The 27,524-nt window shown below is 43.6% G+C and overlaps 1 protein-coding gene and 2 long non-coding RNA genes across 3 annotated transcripts in view; 2 read left to right on the forward strand and 1 right to left on the reverse strand.

Moving 5' to 3' along the window:
- Window positions 1-3,860, forward strand: part of LOC135914297 (uncharacterized) — a 140,641-nt gene extending 136,781 nt beyond the window's left edge. Inside the window, exon 5 of the long non-coding RNA XR_011507960.1 lies at window positions 3,641-3,860. This is a non-coding gene — a long non-coding RNA (uncharacterized lncRNA). The remainder of the gene's footprint in view (window positions 1-3,640) is intronic.
- Window positions 3,861-7,022: 3,162 nt separating this feature from the next.
- The window catches only part of LOC135914287 (uncharacterized), a 335,268-nt gene continuing 314,766 nt past the window's right edge, over window positions 7,023-27,524 (reverse strand). The window contains exon 6 of the mRNA XM_070524644.1: window positions 7,023-7,479. Within this exon, the coding sequence (XP_070380745.1) occupies window positions 7,407-7,479 (73 nt within the window). The 3' untranslated portion in view covers window positions 7,023-7,406. The remainder of the gene's footprint in view (window positions 7,480-27,524) is intronic.
- On the forward strand, window positions 13,851-17,710 carry LOC135914291 (uncharacterized). The gene is made up of 3 exons (XR_010568268.1): window positions 13,851-13,980; window positions 14,731-14,821; window positions 17,593-17,710. It is a non-coding gene; the product is annotated as an uncharacterized lncRNA (long non-coding RNA).

A 27,524-nucleotide genomic window follows, 5' to 3' on the forward strand; every position in this document is an offset into this window, starting at 1 on the left:
GAGGCTTACGAAAAGGGTTCTACTCAAATTGAGGACGACGCAACGAGCTATGGAAAGAAGAATGATAGGTGTAACGTTAAGGGATAAGAAAAGAGCAGATTGGGTGAGGGAACAAACGCCAGTTAATGACATTTTAGTTAAAAATCAAGAAAAAGAAATGGGCATGGGCAGGACATGTAATGAGGAGGGAAGATAACCGATGGTCATTAAGGGTTACGGACTGGATCCCAAGGGAAGGGAAGCGTAGCAGGGGGCGGCAGAAAGTTAGGTGGGCGGATGAGATTAAGAAGTTTGCAGGCAGGGCATGGCCACAATTAGTACATGACCGGGGTTGTTGGAGAAGTATGGGAGAGGCCTTTGCCCTGCAGTGGGCGTAACCAGGCTGATGATGATGATGATGGAGCCACCGGGAAGGAGAGACCTTCGGGCAGTTCGTTGCTGTTCTACGAGGGTTAGCGCGTGCCTGCGCCTTCGCGGAACAACTGGACTCGCTGCTCCGGGACCGTTTCGTCTGCGGCATCAACAACCCTGCCATGCAGACGCGACTCCGGGAGCTTCCCGACCCCTCGCTGGACGACGCCGTGAAGGCAGCGCTGGCAATGGACGCTGCCGTGAAGGACGCCGGCGAGATTGCCCGTGCGACTCGCTCACCGTCGGTGGAAGCGGCAGTCAACATCATCATCATCATCATCATCATCATCAGCCTGGTTACGCCCACTGCAGGGCAAAGGCCTCTCCCATATTTCTCCAACAACCCCGGTCATGTACTAATTGTGGCCACGCCGTCCCTGCAAACTTCTTAATCTCTAACGCCCACCTAACTTTCTGCCGCCCCCTGCTACGCTTACCTTCCCTTGGGACGCTGGGAAGGGAAGCAGTCAACAAGTTGGCGACAAAGGGCAGTACCTGTGGCCGCTGTGGTGGTGCCCACTTCCCCTCACAGTGCCAGTTCTCTCAAGCACAATGCTTCACGTGCGGGAAAACTGGGCGCCTGGCACGTGTATGCCGAAAGGGGAGGATGAACAGCAAACAGTAGCAGTAGCCTGGTTCAAGCCCAAGTACCACACAAGCCCGCGGCCAGGGTGGCTGTCGCAATGGTACGCGGCGGGGGCGTGCGGCAGCAGGCTCAAGTTCTTCCGCGGTCAGGCTACACGTCGTGGCCGCGGACCACCCGATTCTCGACATGTGGCAAACAGGCTTTGTTCCGTCGTCTGCGCCACCGTACATGCTGACCGTCGAAGTCTGCGGGCACCCTATTTCCATAGAGCTGGATAGAGGGGCCAGCGTGTCAGAAATGGCCGGGAAACTCTTCAAGCGTACTTTCTCCGGCGTGTCTGTCGAGGCTTCGGGCGTGATCCTGCACAGCTACTCCGGGCAGCCCTCCCAGGTCCAGGGTCAGGCACAGATCAGCATTCGCTTTGGTGACAGGGAGGCAACCCTTCCCCTTTACTTAACGAAGGGGCCGTCGCCGACGCTGCTGGGCCGAAACTAGATTCATGCGCTGGGAGTTCGTCTGCCAGAGTACCAGGAAGGGAGCGTGCATGTGGTGAAAGACGTCCCCAGCCTTCTGACCAAGTTCAAGTCCCTCTTCCAGCCAGGGCTGGGCACATTCGCCGGCACGACGGCTGGCATCTATGTACCTGAGGGAGCCCGCCCACGTTTTTTCAAGCCTCGCCCACTGCCGTTCGCCTTGAAGGACGATATCACCCAGGAGCGGCAACGGTTACAGCGAGAGGGTATCCTGGTACCGGTGGAGACGTCTGAATGGGCTACTCCCATCATACCAGTCCACAAGCGAGACGGCAGTGTCAGGTACTGCGGGGATTTCAAGGTTACCACCGACCCCGTCGCTATTGTCGAGAAGTACCCGCTGCCCCGGATTGAAAATCTCTGGTCAGCGTTGTCCGGTGGACAGAAGTTTACGAAGCTCGACCTCAGAGATGCTCACCACCAGCTGGTGCGCCAGGATGCCATCCGGAAATATGTAACAATATCGACAACTTTGGGGCTGGTTGGTTGGTTTTTTTATGTAGTTTGTTAAACCGTAAGTGGAAAAAACAAGTTCTAACTTTTTCGCATATGGGTCATCTGAAATGAAATCTATGTTGGTGTCATCCATAATGACACAAGGAGTATTAGGAGAAGTAGTGGTCTAAAGTAATGTGCAACGATAACGATAAGTAACGATAAAGTGCAATAATTAACAATTTGCTAATGCGCATGCTAAGACAGTCAGTGTCCGCGGAAGCCACTGATACGTGTTCAATGATCTGATGAGACAGAGTAACCCTGAAAAAAAAAAGGCTATTCCACCACCTTTTTTTCCATCACGACAGAGGTATTCTGAACGGTAACCGGAAAAGTGTGGTGCGTGTGCTTTATCTGTTGTCCAAGTTTTCGTAAAGATTAAAATGTCAATATCAGAAGATATGGACGAGAGCAATACTGCAATATTATCTGCTTTTCCCTTTATACTTCTGCAATTTATGTGTATTATTGTAAATCCTTTTTCTTTTGTGGATAACTCACTCCTAAATTCATCGACAATATAATTGACAGTAGACGGCGGCACACAGAATCTGCGAAGATTTTCTATTCTTATAAGAACTCTCTTTGTCACCTATCAGATCCCTCCCTTTTATAGCCTGCTCGCCCGACTTCAACTAGAGCTTATCATGCCTCTAATATCAGACCACTCCATCCACGCACTAACACTTTCAAATGCAGTTCTTTCCCGCGCATGATTGAACAGTGGAATTTGTTACCTTCCGAAGTTCGTTTGTTATCCATTTTTCAATTTGAAAATGCTATTGCTGATGTATAGTTCCTTCACATTTTTATATTTCTATGTTCTTGTTTCTGCATATCATAATCACTTTTCCTCGCATGTACACCCGCTCCTAACATAGCCCTCACGGGCTGCAGTATGTATAAATAAATAAATAAATAAATAAATAAATAAATAAATAAATAAATAATATCTGCAGTTGCCAATCAGTTCACTCATACGTAATATGAACAGCACAAACGAACAAACAAAAAAGGGAAGACTTTTCCTACTCGCTGTGCAGCACAATACCGCTGCGCAAACGCTGCGTCACGTGGATTTTTTATTTTTCGAGGCTTTCTTTGCAACCCGGAAAAAAGGACTAGGTGAGACGCATCGTAAAGGAAACAACTCGGTCGGTGGTTTCTGATGGAGCTCTACAAATCTACGTATCATACTTGGGGTCTTCAGCCAATAATGAAATATTTGGGTAATTAAAGTTTATTATTATGTTGGTTATGGGGAAAACAATAAAAAATTGCCTTAGTTACTTAGCCTATTGCGAATTGCATGCCTTCGGTTCATTTAGCTTCCGACGCGCCTTTCATATTTAAATCCTTGGCTCAACTTATGTGGGACACCCTGTATGCCCGGGAACATGTCATGGCCCCCTAATAACGGGTGAAAAAAATGGGAGTAATGCATGTGGTTTTATGTAGATTGGCCGGTTCTTCCTCCCGTTCGCGCGCCCACAATTCATTGCAGCCGCCTCCTTTATTTACCTATTTTATATATTTTCATTTCTACTCTTGCCATAAATTGTATGTGGTCATGACTCATGCTCCTTTGACCACATGCTCTGGCTGTGCCCAGCCCTTAACGCCTCTCCACCCATCACGAAAGAACAATGGCAGGACTCTCTCAAGAGCAGCAATCTCAACATCCAACTCCAGGCTGTCCAGAGGGCCCACGACATCGCCGCGCGACTTGATCTCCCGGTTCCATCGTGGGCGGAGCCACCGACTTGATCTTCGGGAGCCTTCGGTTTGGCTCCCCGAGGTCTCAGTCCCTCAGGACTCAAATAAAGTTCTTGTCATGTCATGTCTCCTCTTGCCATCCCCTTTCCCTGTTTAGGCTAATGAACAATCCTATCAATAAATGGTTCATTCATTCATTCATTCATTCATGCTGGTGCTTCCTACCGTCGCCCAGGTTTGCTTCGTCCGCCTCTCACGCGCATGTCCCAACAGTAGCGAATGTGCCACAGTCGCACATTTTCTCGTCCAGCGAACCCGGCAGGAACTTGATACTACGGCACGTATAGCTGGCGATGGTTTGCGTTACACGAGCTCGTTTCCCATCACCTTCGCTTCCTCCCCTGCGCATCGTTTAACGCTCCAATACCTATCGTCTCCTGTAAGCTACGCTGCATTTTATACCTCGAGATTTGGAATTAAAATCGGAAAACTTAGTATCGTTATTGGTAAGCTGGAACAAGTTTTCCGGTGTACCTAACTCAGCAAACCGTTGACTAATTGTTCATTTACCACACTAATTGAGCTGAAAAACCAAAATTTCATTTATTTTTGTAGTCACCAAGGCCAGCACTATAGTCAAACATCTGATTATTCTTAATGGTAACTGTGTTTCGGCATTACAGCGTTAAGCGCTTAAGCTCTATCGATTAGCGATCGAACAGTGACTTGACTAATTTCACCAGAGGCACACTTGCCTCACTCGCGTCTTTAGCGGGTGGCTACACCTGTGCAAACTGGACAGCTAGCAGCCGATGGCGTGAGTATAGCATTTTATACAGAATTGTATGTGGTTACAGGCACAAATGAATATTTCCAGTGGAGGGACGTGCAACTGTGTAATGCCGGGAACTTTTCACAGATGGCAGAGACGAAGGTGCATAGCACCTGCCCTTGGACTGAAACCGTAAACAATGGCTCGGGAATCCATCCTATAGGAGTAGAAGTTCAGGTCACAAGTTATAACCAAGGATTCATAACTGTGCTTTCAGACGATTTGCAGAGTTGGAACCCATGATAGACCTGCTGTCAAAGGCGACACGCCCGTCAGCATCGACGCTGCACCAATTCAGCTCGCTCTTTTAGAAACACTTGGAAACGATTAAAGACGAGTCGCTCCCGTTGTACAAGCCCCGCATGCACACGTGACAATCAAATCAAATCAAGTTTATTTCAACATACAACTGATGCTGAGGACCGTGGACAAAAAGCCAGCAAGGTTTAACGTGGTCCATGGCCCCGTTTTACAGGCAGCAACAAATGCAACAGAGGATTAGCACGTTTAAATACAATAGTAATTGGAAAAATACGATTCCACACCAATAAGTGCGAAACATTATACATGAGAACTATGAGAAAGTATTAAAAAAAAGTAAAGCTTACATGATGAGTAATTCTCATAAATACAGCTAGTCATGAAATACATCACAAAATACACAAGAGATAATAAAACAATTGCAGCACTATGCACATATCTATTACGACGCAATATATAAAAATGTTTCATACAGTAACATATACAGAAAGATTCAATACGCACAATACAAAAAACATCATTATACAAGAATTGTACCTGTTCAAAGAACATTCATACGTCTATATACATATTTGCATCTAGATATATGTTTATCCTAGCACAGAAATAAGCATTATTTTATGGTTGTTTTGTTTAAATGGTAGGATAGTCGAAAACGTAGCATTTGATAAGTATAATTTGTTCTAGGCCTTGGTAGTTCCTATATTTCAGAACTCCTTGTACTGACCACCTTATGTTTTGCTAATAAGTTGGAAATACGTTTTAGGGTGTCGTTGTTTCTTTTATTACTGGGCATATAATTTCGTAGTAACATATTTTCATAAATGTTAGGCAGTGACAGCAAATTGAGCTTTTCAAGTAGAGGACTAGTATGTGTTAAGTAAGGGACATCGAGTATACAACGTACAGCCTTTTTCTGTATTCTATACAGTACATTGATATAAGACAGCGTTGTAGTGCCCCAGACAAGGTGGCAATTCATGACTTTCTACGTAACGGCATCCATCGCTTATGGGTTTCCTGCCTGATGCCGCTCATACAGTGTGGTTTAAAGCAAGCGCCTGCACCGATGAAGAAATCTGAACGATACACAGGCCCCACGGAAGCCCCCGCGCGCTGCCTATCCACCACGGAACCCCTTAGACACCAAACTCTTCTGCTTTTTTTTCTTTTCTTTTAGTACCAAGTCCGACAGGTTTGGAAAGACAGCAGAGCCAAAGGCCCCGAAGGCAACATTACTTCTACGTGTGCTCGTCCCAGCCATTTCCACTAATTGTCGACGGGGCGCCGAGTCTCGGCAGAGCGACAGCCAAGAGGGTGGCTGCCGTGGACTCACGCATTGTCCCAACCACGCTGCGTATATAGGCAAGGAGCTTGAAGCGGCTCGACCCAGATGCGGCATGCGATTTCCTGTCTGCAATTTCTGAATGCCCCCAAACTTGTGCGCACCGGAGGCGTCCAAGTCGATCCAAACGGTCAACGCACTCGCGTGAACGTGTTGTACGGGAGGCACTTCGACGTAGAGCGCCATCGACACGTGAACCATGGAGGGGCTGCACAAGTGCGGTTTTCGCGCCTTTCATCGTCTTTTGAATGAGAGGCACCAAGATATAGGAAAAAGTCGCTGAGCGTGCACTTCGAAGTACTTGCCACCATTCTTCATGTAGCTGTTTTTTTTTTTACTTAGAACCGTCACGCTTTATGACCATATTGTATGAGTGTGTAAGGACATGAGTTCCGTCACAGGGGCTATTTAGGCGCTAGGTTCTTCATTAATGCATTACCAGCTCGATCAGAACGTGACGTGCAGCGGAAACGCAGGCACTGCGGACGCTGGAGTGCGTTTGAGGTGCCTGCGTTGTGACTTTGTATCCCGCATAATATTGACACGCGTACTTATCTTTATCGGGGGACCACGTTTCGCCGCCGAACAAATGTTATCGCACAGCGCGGGACGCGCCTGCATGTATCCGAAGTTTCTGGAAAGTTATCGATGCTTCTATCCGCTGTCTGTTGTCGCCGAACCTTGAATTATCTGATTTCATCGCGTGACGCGAATGGTGTAGAACTTTGTGGAAGGCACGCGGGTCCGAACGATTAGACTGGAACATTCGACGACTGCTGTATATAAGCAGACGCGCTTGACCCGCTGATCAGATTTTCGACGATCGCCGACTGTGTTCGCCGCTATCGTTGCGCTTTAAGTGTAGCCTATTTTGTGGGCACAGGTTCGCCCAATAAAAGCTAGTTTTGTCTTGCACAGTACTGCTACTGTGTTATTTAACGTCACTACCACGTGACAATATTGCGCTGTTAACGTGAATCACGACAGTATCTATCGGTGGCGACTGCTCAAAGAAAGCGATGACGGTGCCGCACGCATCGCGCCATCGCTGCCGTGTTCTCGTGCATCAGCGCAGCCTCGGATGCCGTGGCCATGTTGATAGAAATCGTCGAGGAGCATATCGTGACTGCCTTTGATTGGGGCCGATAGTTGTCGTCGATGGCCGAAGGGCTGGCCCAATCGGTTGATCTGAATTAAATCGAAGATTTTATTTACGTGTACATCTTAAGACGAGGCTGCACAAAAGGGAGCGAAACCTGACGGGGTCCTCCCACCTGGGACGACAGTGGCACGCAACCTGCGACAGCGAAACGTAAATGGCAATGTCAATAAACACAGGAAAAGGCACAGTGAAAATGAAATTAAACTGCAGGAACTCATTGCACACGTGAGAAAGTAAACAAAATGTGCAGAAAAATGAGCATGAATGCATGTATATCACTAGACTAGGCACTAAAATTTAGGCATAGAGACCAGGCGGTTCTTCAGAAGATTCAACGGTCAGTAATTGGGCAAGAAGTAACAGACCTCGTTCTCGAATTCGCAATTTTTTTAGCCTCCAGCAGCATTGTCGGAAATAATGTGGATGGAATTAAATGACGTTAGGGCCGAAGTTGTTTCTAAAGACAAGCCCCGTTTGCAAAACTGTCGCCCTAGGGCACAGTCTCACTGGCTGGTCCTTCAAGAGAAGAACCAGCCATTCGAGACACTCGAAGTGAGGAACCCAAGAAGAACAAAAAATTAAAGAACAAAATATACCATGAAGAATACCCGGTTGCTATACCAGAATGGGTTTCTCATGCTTTGGAAGGTGCTTATTTGTGTCAATACGTTGAACAATGCGTGCAACATAGTGCAAGATATGTAGCACTGTGTTACACACATACTCGTCTATGCCTCTTGTTAAATGAAGAAAAAAAAAGAAAGCCCAACATAACGAACTCTGTTGTTGCTTTGTAAGCATGGTACTTCCCCTACCACCGTGTGGTACGCGGAAGCCATACGGTACTTTTAGTGCCACTTCCTCAAGGATTGTTTCGACATGCCACGCAGCGTCTGTGACCAGAGGCTCAAGCATCTGCGTCTTCGACCAGGGGCGTGGTGTGTTAACGTCTACGTCTCAAAGTGCTGCCCCGAGAGAAGAATGCGAGAACGCTCCCCTTACCAGTAGTGCCACCAGCACCACCGCATGGTGGTAGCGTACCACCTTGCGGATTTTACCGCTGTGCCAGACTGCACTATCTTCTGGATCTGCCCATGAAAACGGTTAGATAGTCGCAAAAAAATAGCGCTAACTACCAAAAGACAGAGAAACGCTTTATACAAGTTTTCCTGCTCAACGATCAGCTCGTGCATGACACGATATGCTCCCAAACGCATTGCCTTCAAAACTGCACCGGAGCTGAAGCACTTTCCTGAGAAGGTCTCCTAAGCCGGCTAGACTGGTAACCCCCGGATTCTTAATAATTGCCGCCGGCAAACCATTAAAAAATACAGACAGAAAAACATGGCTGAAGACACGTTATACGCAAGAACTAGTTTAGTAATTCCCCGCATCTGTCTGATCAGCCATTAGTGCAAGGTAATCTCGGAACACCGTTCGCGGACCCTATCGCAGTTTGTTTTTTTTACATTTGAATTATTTTTCCTCCTGCTCTCACATATGTTTATACTTCGCAGAGACAGCTATCGAAGATCAGCGATATTCATCGGGTCCAGTTTAACAGACCTGGGATACTTCCTCATTGACTCAGCGGAGGCGAACAACACGCTAACGGCATCACGAAGGAATCGCTCCATCTGCATTAGGCGGCTGCAAGAGCGCGCATGCTTGCATCTACACGTTGCGTGCTTGACGCTCGCGATCATCGCGGCGGAAAGATTTCGGTCGAAACGGTGTTTTTACTGGCAAGTTTTCTTCGACGGGGATGTTACTTCTTCCAAGTATCGCAACAAAAGGAGTTCTATTTCTTTCCCCCAGGCCAGCGATCTTTATCTCGCACTGACGTTTTGTTTCATTTTTTTTTCTTCCTTTGCTGCGCTGGGCATCCCAATTATCGACAGGCTTAGTTCGGTGCCTCTTTGCCTTCGAGAAACGGAGTGCGTCTTCCCAATGCGGCTGGTGCTCAAAAAAAAAAATAATGGTTCGAGCATTTGGCTGAGGCGCGAAATGAGGGCAATAAGAAAAAGAAGGTACGTTTGATTGCAACGCTACTCCGTAAGTAACTCTATGCGCATGCAATCGCGAATGAAGTTTGGCATGCATGTGTTGTTTAAGCCCACAATTTAGATATCAAATGCACTGTCCTCTTGGCGAACCTAAACAATATGCTGCTATTCCTTGAAGACAAGAAAACAGGTTGCTGACTTTTTGCATACTTCAATATACAGGTTTGCAGGTCTGGAGGAGACTTTCATGAATTCGTGATTTGGTCATTTATTTAAGTGTAGTTAGCATTACTATTAGTATAGGTAATGTAGTAGATGTACATACTACCGATTTTCCAATGCGATTGGTCCTACTGCATTCCCTCGCTTTTTACATTCACATTACAAGCAGCGACTGTAGTTAGCTTTACTGGGAGCAGATCGTACTATTTATTTGCGAGAAATATACACAATATGTGAAAGATAATTGATCCCCTCTTTTTCAGACATGAAAAGCGCAATTGCAGCCGTAAAGATATAAAGGGTGCATTCTACGATAATGAGCAGAAGCAATGCACCTTCAAAAATAAACGTGTGCTGGCAACCCTTCCATTACAAAGAAATTCTGCTTTCCTGTTTGAGTCTCTGTATCTAAGAATTGTTGCACTACCTGACAAGAGTATGTTCACATTGCCTGACACTGTAAAAAATTTCCGTAATTTTACGGAGGATTTCTGCCATTATACGGAGAACTGCAGATAAAAATACGGAAAGTATGTCATATTTCAAAAATACGGCAAAATCTGCCGTTAATATACGGAAAGTGCTCTCCGTATTCATATAACGGCTATACACTGTTTTGGACGAAACAGAGAGAATTCCGTATTTTTGTTATCTGAACATCCGTATATTGTGAGAAAATTTAAGCTGTCTGAATGAGCGCTCGTACTCATAAAGTTTCAGCTAACAATACTTCATTGAACACGCAAAATGTACGCATTATGAAGATGCGTACAAAATGTGAGAGCTAGCCTTCTACCAAAAGCTGCAATAACAGATCGTATAAATATATATACGCATCTTCTATTCCGGTCGCAGTTTGCCGCGCATATGGGCTTAGTAACGCTGATCATATTCGCAAATATATGCGTGTTCTCGCAATGTTCTCAAATTAAGCACTTCGTAGTTAATAATACAGCATATATGTTTAAGTGAATGAAGAGCCGGGGACATACGTGCATACGTAAACAAGCTTGCTGCACTCCTGCAGGTGCTGGTGCACTGGGAATGACATTGGTGCTCTATACGCCAAAAATTGTGCGCACTCTAAATCAGTACCGAAACGCAGGGAGTGGTATAATGACCCTAACTGCGTTTACATTTTGCAACAAATGGTCTCGAAGGGGACTGGCTGCCAATAGATCCAAGTACAACGGTCGGAGGAAATTTTCGAATGCGGCAAGCAATTAACCCAAGTGTCAAAGGGCACTGCTGAACTGCAATGTATTTGGTTGAACTCATTCCCATGATATTTACAAAATATCTCGTCTCTGACAATAGCTGCCCATTCATTGAGACAAATCGATTACGCATAATCTTCACTGTTCATGTGCTAATTCTTGCGATAAGATGTAAGCGCAAACATTTGGCGCTTCATCTTGAAACAAGACCGGTAAGCGCGCTCGTTTTAGTACGGTAGAATAAAGAACGCGAACATGCACCGACATGTGTGTAAACTACTGGAAGGTGACTGAAGATGAAGGACCTATTACCGTGCTAGTACTGTGTATACTGTCAAAAAGAAGAAAAAAATAATACGGAAAGAAAGAATGCCCAGTGCCGAGATGTAACGATTCAAGCTTTATTTCCTTTTGACCTAGGATGCAACACCATTAGTTCCATGTGCTTTATGCATGGGTAATGTTATGACACAACTCATTATTTACCCGTTCATTACATGCACCAACCAGCCCAAATTATCCCTGTACTAGAGCTTATGGACGCATCGCAGTGCACTGCTTTGCATTTTATTGTAGCACAGGGGTTTGCTATCGCCAGTAGCGAATGCTTTGGTTGACCTCTCTGCCTTTCTGCTTTTTGAATTCTCTCTCCCTTTGTATAAAATGCACTAACTTGTGGGAGAAAAAGCATTCTCCGTTTTTAGAATTCAATTAATTGTCAAGCAATTATATTGCAGTTCCAGTAACTAGAGCACAAATGCGAAAACGAAACCGATTCTGTTCGGTTCTCCGCGCTCAGAGTGCGGCACCAGGGGGCAGCGCGCGCTGCGCGTCGGTTAGGAGTGGCGGACGGAGGTGCTCATGTGTAGTCAGCCGGCATTTTTCGAGTTGTGTTGTAATTGTTGTTAATTCGCCGTAAATATCTCTTGATTTGTGCTCAAGAGTGGAGCAAGACCCCAAGAAAGAGAGATTGACGCATCGGGAGCAAAGAACAGAAACGATGGATGGTTACGCTGCTACACTGTAAACGGAAATAACTCCGAGGTGGGAGTATACTGCTTGTCCTCTAGCGACCCCCCGGTTCGGAGTTTATTATGCTCCGTAAGATCGGAGTAGAATTTTTACTCCGTGCGAGCGGAATTTTTGCGTGGAATTATGGGAGTTTTTTTCTGTCTTTTCTTTATTTTTTGCTTTGCAATTGACGGAGTTTTTTTAGGTGCAACGAGAGTATAAAAAGAGGCATCGCGTGAGTTTGCGCGAACATGTTTACATGCAGAGGCTGCTGGTCAAATTTCGAAATATTCACACGAGAGCGCGTCAAATCCGACGAAACAAGTCAATGAAAGCGCATATATCAGACATACATAAACATTTCAGAAACGCCCAATGCACAAATTTGGAAGACATCCCACGTACACGCGATACTTTAGAAGCAACGGTGCCAGTATATATAGCCACGATACCGTGTGCCTCGAAACCGCCTAGGGAGCAGCTGTGCTGTTTTCAGAATTACGACTCACATGCTCGTTCATACGAGATCTGCCTCTCTGAAATTAACAGAACACCTTAATCAACACAAAACTGTTAATTCAGAATAGTGAGAGAAAAAAAAATTAATGACGTAATTTTTCAAAATTATCATGCCATTCTGTGAGTGCTGAAGCGACTTCGCACACTGCCGGCGTTCGCGGCCAAAAAGTAGTGCGTTAATTACAGAAAGCAAGAGAAATGTAAGTGCGTGTGCTACATAGCAAAATTAAATTTTTGCGATATAGTGGTAGCATAGCAAGAAATTATTACGTGTGAGCATGACCCGCAGCAGCAGACGTAACACCGAAAAATGCGCAGTCATACATTTTATACACCGCACTACTTGCTCTGTATCCAAGCAATCTCTCTCGGTTGTGAAAAGGAGTTACATCGCTGATCTGTCGAGTGAATCCTTAAACTCGGAGCCAGCAGGCATGCGCCTAAATCAGTTTCTCGGAGAGAGCGTAATGTTAATGCAATATCGGAAGCAACGACATGACCAAAACCTATATGCGCGATAACAATTCAATTCACATCGCTCAATAAGAAGCTTTATCTTCAGTACGCATACTTTTATCCTACCGTTTTTCTTCAGGCGAGGATATCCGTTCACAGATACATAAAAGCAGTCCGGTCTTTGCACTCCGGTCTTTCTCACTGGCAACACAGCACCGCAACGAACTTGGGGTACGCCATTCATACGCGACAAGCTGGCTGCTGTTGCCATTGCTACGCGGTCCTTTTAAACACTACACTGGACGTTGTCAGCATGTACCCAAAAGGACATAGAAGTCGCATTTCACGTACTGAAGAACACAAGCAAGGGTCACGCAGCACGAAAACACAGTCATAACCAGAACAGACATCACGAACCAGTGAGCAGCTTCGAGGTATACCTAAGCCTTTTTCCGCACTTGAAAACGTTGCTCTTACAATCATCGTTGTCAGCAAAGTGATCACAGCTAATGTACTTGAAGCTGAGATACAGTGAGCTTCAGGCATGCCGATAACACTTTCTGGAAGGAAATACGGGAAAACGCTGTCACGGAACGACACTTCACAGACGTAAACAAACCGTCAGCCATGAGCACTGCCGGCCCCGCCGAACGCGCCCGGTCGCTGGCGAGGCGCACAGCCTCATGGGAAGCGCCACGTGACCGAACTTTTTCGGCGGAGGGGAGTTTTCTAAAACTCCTTGTCGGAGTTTCACGGGAGAACAAGAATTTGCAGCGGAGTAAAATCGCGTCATGTCGCCTTAATACTCCCGCAGCTAGACAGCGGAGTGAAACGAAGGAATGGCGCTGTTTTGCTCCCATACATCGGAGTAAATATTTGAGGAGGGGAGGTTTTAGGGCACATCACCTCTTAAAAACTCCCAGGTGGGTTTATTTTCGTTTACAGTGATAGGGTCTCGGCACGTTCGAATTGGCAAAGTTCCGAATTTGTCGCTGTGTTGTGTACGCTTGTGCGCTCGTCATTTGCCGTCATCGCGCGGAGATATTTGCGCTGGATGTCTTTCACTTCGTGTACTAAACTCTGCACGCTGCGGCATCGAAGAAGTTGTCCTGTGTTTGGGTGCACGTATGCGCTTGGACACGGATAGCCTGCTTGCTCTCAACGGGTGTTCAACAGTCTACGCGCGCTCGTAACTTGCTCATGAGGTAAGCCCATTTTAATCTTATTTGGTTTCCATAACGTAGGTGTTAAAATGATGTGTGGTAAGCCGGTGTCGCGAACAGAAATATTGTTTCAAAAGACCACTATGCAACGTCTTAGGGCAAAAATGACGCATAATGGGGAAAGGGATCACCCTATCTTTTCAGAACGATTCCAGTCGTAGCGCGATTGGCTCGATCGCAATTTCCGTGAGGTACTCCTAACCTTTTGTTCACTCGCGTTAAAAGCGTAGAATAAAACTGCGTTCAGTTGAGCTCTTGTATTGACGCTTGTATTGGCTTGAGAGCATACTGTATCCGATACACGAACTTCTGTTAAAATACGGAAATAAACGTTCGAGGCAATAGCAGTCGCTCACTACATGTGATCGTTACTTTCTTGCTTGGGTGCACGTTTTAATTGTCACCAGAAAAAAAAAGTTCTTTGCTCTGGCTGCCCTGCTGTGTTTCCTCGGTGCAACTTTTTGCGGTGCAGCAAGACGTGTTGCTTCGAATGATGTCTGGGCAGTCAAGGCACTTGTGTCAGTAAGCAAGCAGTAAACGGGGTATCAGTGCGAAAAAATTTGGACATACAAGAGAAGCGAATGGTATCATCATAGACTCTTTTATTTGACGAATAATTCAGTTGTATTTCTAAAGTGGAGAGTGGATATGCATGAAAGCCAGATTTTATTGATACTCAGCAAAAACAAGGTAACTTATCATTACTAATCAATCCTTTTCTTTTACTGAAAGGCAAGTTGCTGTTGTGCTGGAGCTGAGAAGAGGTCTGCCGCCTGCAATGGGTCCATCTCTCTCAAGTTATTGCAGTATTGTAGCTCACAAGGTGAGTGGATTTTTTTTTCTCTTAGCTGTTTGCCACCTGAATCATGACCATTTACTTAGCGGTGTAGGTGATCACTCTTAGTGACATTGGAGTGCTGGTGGACCAGCACTCCTTTATGATTGCAACGCATATGACAGAGTGCAGCTGTGGCAGTATGCAAAGGTGTTAATCTATAAGCCAAATAAGGTTCTTTGAGGTAATATGTTAATATATTGATGACATTGGATTGTGGTCTAGCGGGCAAAAATGCTAAACAAGAAGAAATGTTAATTTGCACTTGGTAAAATGTGCAAGCAATTCAGGCTGTTATGCATGAAATGGGACATTTGTAGATGTCTTCTACAGTGCTGCAGTCCTGAATTGCTTCAGAGTTGAGTGATACCACTATAATTTCTCTGTAGAGCATGCAGCACAGTTTAGCATTGGGGGAGGCTGGCATCAACAGGCGTCTACTTACTGTGAAGTTCAAGTGAGGTGTTACTGTTAGGGTGACTATATATAATTTATGGTTTAATTCTAATCTTGTGTCAGGCAGACATAGTTTACCCACTTGGTTAAACAATAGAGATGTAATATCTATGTATACAAATATTACCCATTCATTTATGCCATTTAGACAATGGCAGAAATGCGTGGGTAATACTTGTGTACATAGACAATGCATCACTATTTAACCAAGCGGTGCCCCTGCATGCTAAATTTTACAGGGCTATTATTAAGTAATGTCAGCTTTTGTTGTAACATTAAGGCACCTTTTATATTATTACATATTACCACCATTGTGCACCATCATAGTGTGATATTTACACTAAATGTATTTGACTTTGCTATAAAACCCTGCACAGCAGTGCATCATGAAATTTTTTTTATAGTTTCTGGCCTCAGAATGCACTTCACGTTATATTCTTGTTTGCAACAAGACTATAATGCAGGTTTCTCTCCTTATGTTTTGTGGCACTTCAAACTGCGGCGAGCTAAACCACCGGGCAGCAATACTGGAATCGCTACTGCGTGTGGAGCTGTCTTCAAACACACACAAGGAATACATCATTGCTTTTTTAGCACAAAACAACGGACACAAGAAAGACGACAGAACAAGGCGCTACTCTCAACTGACATCACTTTATTGCGTCCCTCCTTTGTAGGCAGCAGAATATAGAATTACATGCGCTGTGAACACCATGTGCAGGAACCACCAACATCTGATCAAAACAGCACACTCATGCGACAGAATAAAAAAAAACATATTGAGCACTGTACAAGGTTAAAGAAAGCACACTAATGCACTGTTACCCCAATGACTGTATGAAGAAAACTTCCAATAACTCTCTGGCAGTGGTATCACGGCTCTTTTTCAAAATCGTAGTATCACGAAACATTGCGAACCTAAGCGATCCATACCAACAGGCACAGGTTCCCATTTGGCTCAACATTGTAAAATATGGAAGTGCAAAGCCATGTTTTGTGATACTACGATTTTGAAAAAGTGCTGTGATACCACCGCCCGAGAGTTATCGGAAGCTTTCTTCATACAGTCATTGGTGTCACAGTGCATTAGTGTGCCTTCTTTAACCTTGTGCAGTGCTCAATATGGTTTTTTGGATCCCGTCGCATGAGTACGCTCTTGTGATTGGTTGTTGGTGGTCTCTGCACATGGTGCTCACTGCGCATGTTCTTCTAGATTCTACTATTTATAAAGGAGCGACGCAATAAAGTGATGTCAGTTGAGTGTAGCGCCTTGTGCCGGTCGTCTTTCTTGTGTCCATTGTTTTGCGCTTAACAAAGTATTTATGGATTCACACCAACTAGCCCGCCAACACATTGTGTTGCGGGCACTTCTGAAGTACTGTCTGTCCAATAACCTTGGTGGCATGGAAGCGCCGTCCACTTCTATGCGTTGCTTTCTGTTTCATTGTGGCGTCACATCACATTATAATCACAATGTGTATGTACTTTTTCCAAGAGACCCATATTCCTATCCTTTTGTTATATTTGCTGTCGCATTATTTATGTGCAAATGACCAGTGTTCCAAGCTCCATTTTATCGCAAAGTAAACTACTGGCACCTAAACAGTTCTGTATATCAGAAAACCAAAGCTGAACTGCTGCACAGTACCAAGCGGCAGCCTTAGTGCAGTGTCAAGTAGTCAGATTTTATTGGTCATACAGAGGTGTACAGGATAGCTCTTTATTACTTGCTGAATAATTAAGCTGTGTGAAAACTGAGTGTTTATGTAGCTTCAACCACATGCTATTGGCCATTGCTCCTGCCCTCATCAAATGTGGAAGATTATCACGGCATTTCCTATTCTCTTTTTCCTTATTACAGTGGGATTACTGCATGCATAAGTAGGAAACGGATCACATAGGCAATCAAAAGCCAACAATGTGTAAACTTGGAACATCGTACAGTTTGATGACCCAGAATAAGCAGAAATACACCATAAATGATTGACAATTAACTTTTACTAGACACAGGGCTAGAGCATACAGTAAGAATACTGTATGCTCATACAGTGTCACATCAATTTAAATTTTAGGGTAGCTTTACAGTGTACGCTTCTGTTGTTGCATTCTGTCAGAGGAATGGTAATGTTTCGCATGTATAGCAACTAGACTGTCTATATACAGTAGTAAAAATGTGTTAACTGTATTTTTGATATTGATATGATATTGATATTGATTTGATATGTATTTTTGATAGAATGTGTAGAACAATAAAGCCATACAATCAACGCACAGTGGTGTGACTTTCTCTGCACATGTTGCAGGTTCAAAAAAAGTATGGTGGAAGCTGTTGCCAAGGTTCCGGCCAGAAAAGACAGCCAGTATAAAAGGGTCCACGCCACTGATCTCTACTACAGGGGATGAACAGCACATCGAGCGCCCTCGACTAAATCCAGCCTTGTCCCGGAAGTTGGTGCTTCACAACTTTGCGGCACCACTTTGTTGCACGGGTGTGTGGCATTTCTTCCCCTAACATGCCTGCCTGATGTGCCATAAACTACACAAGCAGTGTTTCGAGGTGTCCAGAATTTTTCCATTGTAGTGTCTACAGTGTCGCTAACATAAGTGGCGTGCAATGGAAACACTGGTAAATCAGAAAAAACTTGATGTAAGAGAACACTATCGTATACGGGTTCAGATTGTCATAAAAGCGCTTGCCAGACATGTGGAGACCTCCTAAAATGTGAAAAACCACGAAGAAAAGTTTTTCGGCAGCAATATTATCTGATCGCACGCACTAGTTAGTCCACCATATGCCCTGCTTCCAGGACAAGCGACTGCATGACATCGCATTTCCACTGGCTACACCTGCATCCGGTGCGGTGTGCTGCATCCAGGGAAACATGTTAGAAATCAGTGGTGCACAGTGTTTTCTGTCCCCTTTCTCGACGCCTACTGAACACATGTTAAACTGTTTCCAAAGCAGAAAAAGAGAGGGAAAGGGCTCTGAACACATTGCATTTTAAAGTGGCTGGTACTGGGTAACGCAAGTACTGTGGCATAATAGATTTGCACCAGGCAACCTGGGCGCCCAAAAAGGCTGCTGTTTACTTGCAAATGGCCAACGTATTGCGAGCATGTTGAAGTTCTTTTTTTATTCTCATCGCTTAATTAGCTAGTGGAGACAGCTTTCACAACTGAAGAAGCCTTGGAAGCATGAAACATTTCACAAAACCAGCTTCAATATATCGTGTCTACATCACAATTTCATGGCTGCATGAGTGAACCGTCTGGCTAACATGTAAGAGAGTTGATGATGTTTGCCATGCATTATCCACTTTATTTACAGGTCAACCCTATCTTGAGATTTAAGCTGATGTTGCATTTAGAGAAATTATGGCCGAGAGCCAGCTTTTGAGAATACAGATTGAGCTTGACAGATTAAACACCAGAACAAGTCGTTGAAGATTTCAGATCAAGAATCTTCAAAGGCCAGTTCATTTAGTGGTGTTAATATTCTGCTCGAAGTTGTTGATTGTTACGTTCATATGGTGCCCAAGCATTGCGGTAACAACTTCAGTTGGAGTACATAGCAAGGGTGTATTCAATGTAAGCTGCTGGCTTTTTTTCTGTGTTTTCAAAAACTGGTTTCTTGTTCAATTTAAATTTTCAAATTTTGCATTGTTCATTAGGTGTAGTGTCCTGTTTCCTTTTCCTGCAGCTTCTTAGTTAAACATCTGAATAGTGAACACAACTTGACCTTTTGCTTGATTGTCTAGATTGCATGCCCTCGATGCAAAACAATTTCACTTCAAAACTGCTTGTACCATACTGAAAGAATAACTTGAAGCAGCCATAGCCACCAATAACACGCAAGAGATGATTATGAAAATTTTAATATTGTTTTTTGATCTACAGGGTGGCTTAACTATCATGCACCAAGATTTAGAAATATGTAAATGCGATGTAACTAGACAAAATGAAGGTAATGTTTGCCATCGCTTGAAGATACTCTGATTATTTTGTGCATTCTGCCTAATTACATAATTCTTAATTAGTTATTAAATATCTCAAATAATTAAATGAAATGTGTCAATCAAAAGTTGTAGAGCAATATGAAAGCCTCCTGATACACTTTTTTGTTACTGTTACTCATTGTGTGCTACATAAAAGTGTTTTTCCAAGGAATAAGCCTGCGAATACACATAAAGTGTCTTGAGTGGCCAGTCATGTGTCAGTTTTGTGGTGCAAAGCCACGAATACAACTTAAATGGGTTCTTTTAAGAAAAAGACTTAGCTCAGCAAATTATCTTTCTTTGTGCAGCCTGTGGAGACAAGGTTTCTTAGACATGGCTATGGCCCTCAAGGAAGATGCCGAGGCCACAGGCAGTTCCTCCTGTGACCGTGAAAAGGTCCCCTGGGGCACAAGTCTGATTTGGCACCCCCACCTTTCTCCTGCAGCTTTTCTGTCTACTTAGCTAACCAGGTGGGTCAATGATGGCAAAGGGAAAAAAGAATCAACAGCATCAAACACAGAACTTGCTCAAGCTCAATACATTTTTGGTGTGAAGTTTTTCCCTTATCATTTATCAAAAAACGGGTAAAGGTCTTCGTACGGACACCTCTTTCCCACAGAGAATTAGCAGTAAAAAAAGCAGCTTATGAAGGCTTGAATATTAGCTAGGATGATGTGGCATAGATATGATAATGATTAGGAATGTTTCTAATGAAGGTAGTGGTAGTAGAGTGAATAATCAGAGTTTATATATACATTAAAAGACATTTCGTTCCAATGCCAGAATTTTAAATCATCCCAAATAATTCTTGTGTTTGATAGTCTATGCACATTGAGTGACAGTGCTTCTTGATGCTTGCTTCTTGCTGACATCATTCTTATGCTGCATAATTCACCTGTTATAAGTTCCCTATTTCTCCTGTTCAAGCAACTTTACATTCATCATAAGAAACCTCGTAGATGAGTTCCAGAAACTTGCTGATGAGATTAGGGGGCGGCGTGTACTCCAGGTTTAGATATGCATTCAAGAGCCTCATATCTTGCAAATGTTAGAAATACTCCTGCTAAGCAAGTTCTTGGTGTCATACAAGATTATTTGCAAATACGAATTTGCCTAAATTTAGAAAACAGTCAATCTAAAACATGTCAAGCGATATCGCTGACGATACACACACATTCCAACTGAACTAAATACAAATAAATATAGCACCAGATGCAGAATCATTGGCTTGATGCCATTCTTTCAGTGGAATAAAATCTGTCCTGCGTTGTAAATCTGGAATCCTTTATAATCCAGACTACTAAATACTTATGAGGGTTGGGAGGTAAAATATGCATGTATTTATTCCTCGTTTTTTTACTTTAAGACCCGATAATGCTTAAACAGCAGTGAAAGAACTGAGATCACAGTACCTAATACTTTATATTGCTCCAGAAATCCGTTTCTCTGCCGATCGCAGCATTCGACACTAACAAGAAGGCACATAACACTTAGGTTGGTGCTATTCACTTTGATTGTTTGGGAACGAAACCCATAATGGACATGTTATGGCCCTACGTGTCATTACGTTTGAACAACAAAAAGTTAGGGGGTTTGCATTTTGCAAAACTGCATGGAGGTTTTTACTGTGTGCAATTAAAATTAGGAACCTTCCCAGCTCATTCTCCAAAGCTTTAGGTTATACAGGTGCACTACTTTACACAGAACACACTCTTTTCCCTCGTCACAGCCCACACTCTTAGGCAGAGTTACACCCTTTGAAGTGCTCCTTCTTCCGCACAACGATAATTGTCATCTGCTTTTATGCATTTCCTTTCTTTAACGCTGCGAGCCCTGTGCTTTCCAGTAACGAACGACATGCGCGTTATCAGCAAGATAGCATTCCCGACAGCAAAGTAGCGGGCGTGGCGTTTTCAAGAAAGGAAACGCATCAAGGCAGATAACGATTATTGTTGTGTGGCAGAAGGGACACTCCAAAGGGAGTAACTTTGCCTAAGAGTGCAGGTGGTGATTCAGATTCTTCAAAGGTGCTTCATTGTATGGGATGGCACATCGCGCTTCACTTATTTGCAGAATATTGCATTCCAATTGTGTCATATGAGATAAATCCATTAGAGAGCTTTAGCTTGCCCTAAATTTATTACAGCTGTGTACTGGTAAACTGGCCGCAGCTTGCAGTGCTTGTGGAAAAACAATTGTAACTGCCATATTATATGTAACTGCTAGTGCACAGGCATCGGCAGCAGCAATGGTTAGGGTACACTTGTTTCTTCTATTCTAGGGTATGCATCCTCCACCAGAAAGTAGTTTTTTTCGTCTTCCTCTTCTACCATATTGGAATGTGAAATGGGGTGCAATTTGTAGGGTATACTCTTGCACAAACTTCATGAGCATTTATTCTTGTCTGTGCCACAGATCATTGTTGCTACCACTGTAAAAGCAGGGTGCCTGTTTACAGCACCCGTAGGGAACAATCTGTGAATCTTTAACGAACAGTAAGGATAATGAATAATCGAATAATTTTTAGTAATTTTCAACAAATTTAGCACTCTTTGCTTTCCACTACGGTGTTTTTCAACCTCTAATGTTGGCACAAGGTTTGACTGCAGGATGTCATTTTGTGTGAAAGAGTGCACTTGTGCGCATAACACCTCATCGTAAAGATTCTGCTGCACAGAATGTCATTAGCTTTCGTATGCATTGGTCACTATCTCACAATCCGGTTGCTCCTTTGTTAGTTGGAATGTAGCATTTATGTAAAGCACATTTGATGTTCTAACAAAAAGCATTGTGCCCTCTTATCCCCTAATTCTCCTCACTTGATGCCTAGTCTTGTAGTAGCATGGTTGATACCATGAGAGTCAGTGTGGTGAATAATTGTGTCTGGTGGGGTAGGGGGTGTACGTTAACTTAAGCAACTTTTCCAGACGACTTGAATCAGTATTGTGGAATGCTGGTTTTTTTTTTCAATCACTGTTACCAAGTTTCACTTTGGTTGTGGCTACAAGTATAATGTAGTTCGCTAGCATTCCTGCCAACACATATAATGTGCAGGCATCTGTGTTGAAAAAAAGACCAGCTAATGGTTTGCCAAGAGCTAAGGTCCATTTAGACCATTAAATTTTGAACTTACACCGGTGGAAATAACTGGTGAATGAAAGCACACCCAGAACTGGCCATAATATTTTCTTCTATATAACACTGCTGAAACTTTGAACTGCATTTGAACTGGCTTGTTTAAAAAATGACCCATTTCCTTGTTCAAGTAAGACAAAGGTTCCACAGGAAGACAGAAACTTGAAGCTGTCAACAGCAGCATGAATATAAACAGCGCTCGACGTTTTGCAATCTTGCACCTGGTTATATTATCCATCCCATTTTTTTCCACAGGCTGTTCTTTACTGTTTTATGGTCATACCCAGTTTAATTTTAATGTCCCTATTTTTTAATATTTGGTTAATATATCTTTTCTTCATCGGCTTTCAACCAAATATATATTAATAATGCGCCTTCATTTACCACTTGCAGTGATCTTAACCAGATGCATCTTGATACAAAATTTATTTTCCTTAATTCTTCGTTTTCCTTTTCCAAAAGTGCAAACTGTTTATCTTGATACCTATTTTGTCTTCTGGGAAGGTTAGGTCTACTGGATTAATGACTGCTTACATAGGTACATCGTTTTCTGTTTTGGTCACCCCTACTCTTGGCAATTACTGACATCATCGCTCATACCCGCTCCATCACAATCACCACTGCTAAGCACACCCTTCCTTCCTTTATTTTAACACTTTGGTTTCTCTTGACCTATTATATGCACCAGTTACTTCTCCCCCAATGAGGCTAGGGGCCAGTGAGATATGCAAAATCTAAAACAACACAGCCAAGGAAAACATTTGCTACCCTAATGACAAGCACCTATGTCGAAATGTTGGCTACAGCAACATCCCTTGTTCCAACAATGTTGATCTACTTACATGTTTTTCTAACACCGAAGTTACTGCTTTGTCGTGTTCTGTGATTATACTTTTTTGCCGCTTTCTTTAGGATGGATATTCACGAATACTATTTGTTTCTCCTAACAGCAGCAAGTTTATCCTTGCAAGCGTTTGAAGTCAAGAACAACTTTCACCAGGAAGAAGTGCGAGACGAGTGATTGAAGAAAATAAAGTTGCTTCTGTGATCTAAGAACTTGAGGACTGAAATGTTGCACCTTTTCGTATATATGCTATGCAGTGCATTCATATCACAAAGTGCAAAGTGTTTTATCTCTGCAGCCATGTCAGTGTGTTGGCAAGACAATTTTCTCAATGGTGACCTGCTGCTTTGACTATGAGCTGCGTTCATGACATTTGCATTAAAGGAGATGTACTATCGTGGACAAAAGTACCCTGGAAGTGCGAGTGATGACCAAATTGCATTTCTGCTCAAGACCGCTGAAAACAGTGGGTCACGAATGCACATTCTGAACGCATATGGTGGCACGGCTGATCCCAGCAAATAGCACTCCAATAAAATTCGGTCGACTCTCGCACGTCCTAGGCAATTTTGTCCCCGATAGCACATTCTTCGAATAATGGATATGCTCTGCAAGATGAAATACGGGAAGCACCTGTACTTTAACGGATATAGTACAGATTTAGCATACGGAGTCTTTCGTTTTCTGAATACGGCAAGCACCTGTATTTTAACGGTTATAGTACAGATTCAGCATACAGTGTGTTTCGTTTTCTGAATACGAGAAGCACCGTACTTTAACGGTCATAGTACAGATTCAGAATACAGAGTCTTCCGTTTTCTAGATACAGAAGCACTCGTATCTTGTATTACGGTCTCTCTTTTGCAGTTGTCCGTTCTACGGAAATGACCGTTCTTAATTTACGTTCCGTTCCTGAATACGAGAAGCACCGTACTTTAACGGTCATAGTACAGATTCAGAATACAGAGTCTTCCGTTTTCTAGATACAGAAGCACTCGTATCTTGTATTACGGTCTCTCTTTTACAGTTGTCCGTTCTACGGAAATGACCGTTCTTAATTTACGGAAGAGTGTTCGGTCACAAATCACCAGCAAATTTTCTGTAAAGTAAGGAAAATTTTTTTTACAGTGTGAGTCCAATTGAATTGAAAGTACTACGTTGGAAGGCACTAGAAGTCTTGGAGATGCCGCAGAATATTCGGCAAGCACTCCCTTGGAACTCCCACAAAAAATAGTAACGTACGCTTCCTGTGACTTAAAGGTCTACCTACACGGCGGGAGTTTCTGAGATAGGGGCTCACGGCATATAAACGGGCGACACTGCGACTTCTTTGGTGATATACAGGCTAACACAAGGCTACAACTTTTCGTCGATCTTATCAGCTCACCCTGCAATGGCACTTTTCGAGGCCCCAGAGAGCGGGACAAAGAATGGCAGGGAAAGGTGTAGGTTCTCAAAATTCTGAGCGAGAACTGGAAAGTACGTTTGAAATGTGTCCGATGGAGCCGAGCGCAAATGGCACTGGCATCCGCGATGGATTCAAAATATCGTTGTTAATTTTTTATCATACCGATGCAATCCAGCTTCGAAGGAACGCAGGAGTGCACCAGCCGCATCTACAGATTCGTTATTCGTGATGTCGTGACGTCTCAGATGAGATGGCCACAGTTTATTGTGACGTCACATCATCCTAAGGCTGCTGACGTCCCATCATAAGGCTGCTGAGCACCAATCCTGGGTCTTCTAGTGATTTCAGGTGACACTTCAGGTTTTACCGTGGTAATATCTACTGAAATACGGATGATATAATTCAATCTGAGCATTCATTAGCAAGAAAGTCAATGGTCTAGGGCTACGCATGTAGAATTCAAGTGCAGCGTGAATAATTGACATGCGTATGCGTATCCTCATATATAATTTCAGAGATGTAGACCTTTTCTCAAGGCAGAGTGGTGAACGGACGGCTTCATTACCGGAGAGTAGTCATAGTCATGCAATTACTGTTAGTGCATCTTCTTACCGTGTAAAAGTTTATATTTATACCACATGCTTTCTATATCCGCTTAGCGTCTTATAAATGGCTCGAACAAGTTCACTAAGCTAAATTAAAAAAAAATTAGTTTCGATTCCTCTGGTACACAAGTGTGAAAACCATTTCGAAGCATGTTGAATTAAAGGTGCGCCTTACTACAGTGTCACGTTCCCAACGACGGCTCCTCCTTTCTTATGTTCGCATGCCGCTAGGCGAAATCACAGGCCATTATATATCCGACAGGGAAGGCTCACACATGGGCGTTTTAGATATAGGCACTATTGATTAATGCAGGCGCCCGGGAAACTCCTTTCTTTCCCGTACCTCAGAGCATAATTCAACTAATGCACATTGAACCATTATTACCCCCACGCACGTACCATCGTATACCACTGATCATTTTCTGCTTTCTGGAAAACAGTATTAGCTTTCCTTACAGCTTTCCGGCGTTCGCGGGGAGATCATTCAACCTGCCGGCTTTAGAGTTTTATGGCACAAAGGACGTATAAACGACCCGAACTGAAGCGAAGGTGTGTGCCGAAGTGTGTGCCAACTTATGTTTAAGGCATTTTTGTCAGAGTGTCTTCTCAACCCTTTGTGAAATGAAACACAGGTTTCCACTGTATATTTGCTTCAAAATGTTCGAAGCTATTGTCTTTATCTTTCCCTATTTGTGTGCACTACAGGATAAGGCATTTTCCCATGATCTCTAATTACTTCTCTCGTGTCAACTCACTCCACTGTATGAATTTCAACTATGTGATTTCATCACGCTCCGTGGTTCACCGCCGTCCTCGTATATCCCGTAGAGCTATCGTATAGGTGCACAAGCTTCAAACAACAATTAAAAAAGAAAACCATTTGATTTACAGCGAAATAATTTCCACTTCTTAGTTATGGCGCTTTGTAAGCTCAACTTGTTCCTTTTTCTGGGTGTCTTTGTAAGTGAGCACTAAAAAAAACAGCATTCTATTCCTAGGATTCATATAATAGTCAAAACCTTTTCTAAACGTTTGAAGCCTTTAAGCATCAGATGTTTCGCGTCTTCTTGTGAGCCCATCGCATGGTCTATAGACCAAGAAGGCACGAGATGTTGAAGGAAGCGCAACATTTATTTGCCGCCGCGGTTCACCGCAAATTCATGATGGTTAAGAATGAATTACTTCCGCAAGTGCTGTAATTATCATAGCAGATGACACGGCACCGTAATTTTAAATAGACACTGGTTTTGCTAGCTTTGACAACGTCATACAAAGGGCAAAAAAAAAAAACGTTGGCTACGTTTATCATTTTTATAGTCTTAAATACTGCAATCGCTATTTTTATTCAACAGCAGTAGAAGGAGATCGGTAATAGTAACCGATAATAGAGTCTTTGACCGAGCGAAAAGGTGTATACTAATTATAACTGCGTGGATAATGCGCATATCGCGCTGGTAAATGCTGTGAATCCCTTGCACCTGCAGCGGAAAGGGACACGTATTTGAACTCTGTGTTCCCAGCCCAATGCTGAAGAGAGTAAGCGTTCTTTTTTTGCGAGCAATGTTTTCAAGGGCGACAGGGTACATGTGCTCCTGAACACGGATCGCACACATACGCGTCCCTACCAGCTGCTTAATGAAAAGAAGGAAAGAAAAGCCTTTGCAGAACCATCCTCGGGTTGATGTCTTTCTAAGCGAAAGCTTGCACATTACAAGTCACGCGTTGCAGATTTCATTGACGGACGTGCCCCTCAGCCACCACGGTGAGCCTTGCAGGCGACGTGGTACACTAAGTCAGCAATAAAATATATTCAAGCACAAGACACGACGCGCTTGAACGTGCCGAAACGCGCCATACCTTTGGTTTGCTATGGTGCCGATTGTTGTGGCTCAGCCCACTATACAGGAGATCGGCCATGAATCGGGTGGCAGTAGGTGAAAAGTAAAGCAAATTTGACCGGAGTTTTGTAAATTAAGGACGATGCAATAAATGAATACTAATCCTTAATATAGATTTTAAGGCTATAACATGTAAAATTTGATGCCAATATTTTATGCGTTCATGGCGAGAAAAAAAATATACGACTGATAAAGTTAACATGGCAGCCTCTTTCTTTCGCTTACATAATTCAATATGACATCCCATATGTTCGTATTGCAGTATCACAGTGCCAACGCCTCAAGTTATATTATCACAGGCAGCGTAATGACCAACCCATGCGAAACAGCACGATTGGACACAGGCAGCA

This window comes from Dermacentor albipictus, chromosome 8, assembly GCF_038994185.2.
Source record: "Dermacentor albipictus isolate Rhodes 1998 colony chromosome 8, USDA_Dalb.pri_finalv2, whole genome shotgun sequence".
NCBI lineage: Eukaryota > Metazoa > Arthropoda > Arachnida > Ixodida > Ixodidae > Dermacentor > Dermacentor albipictus.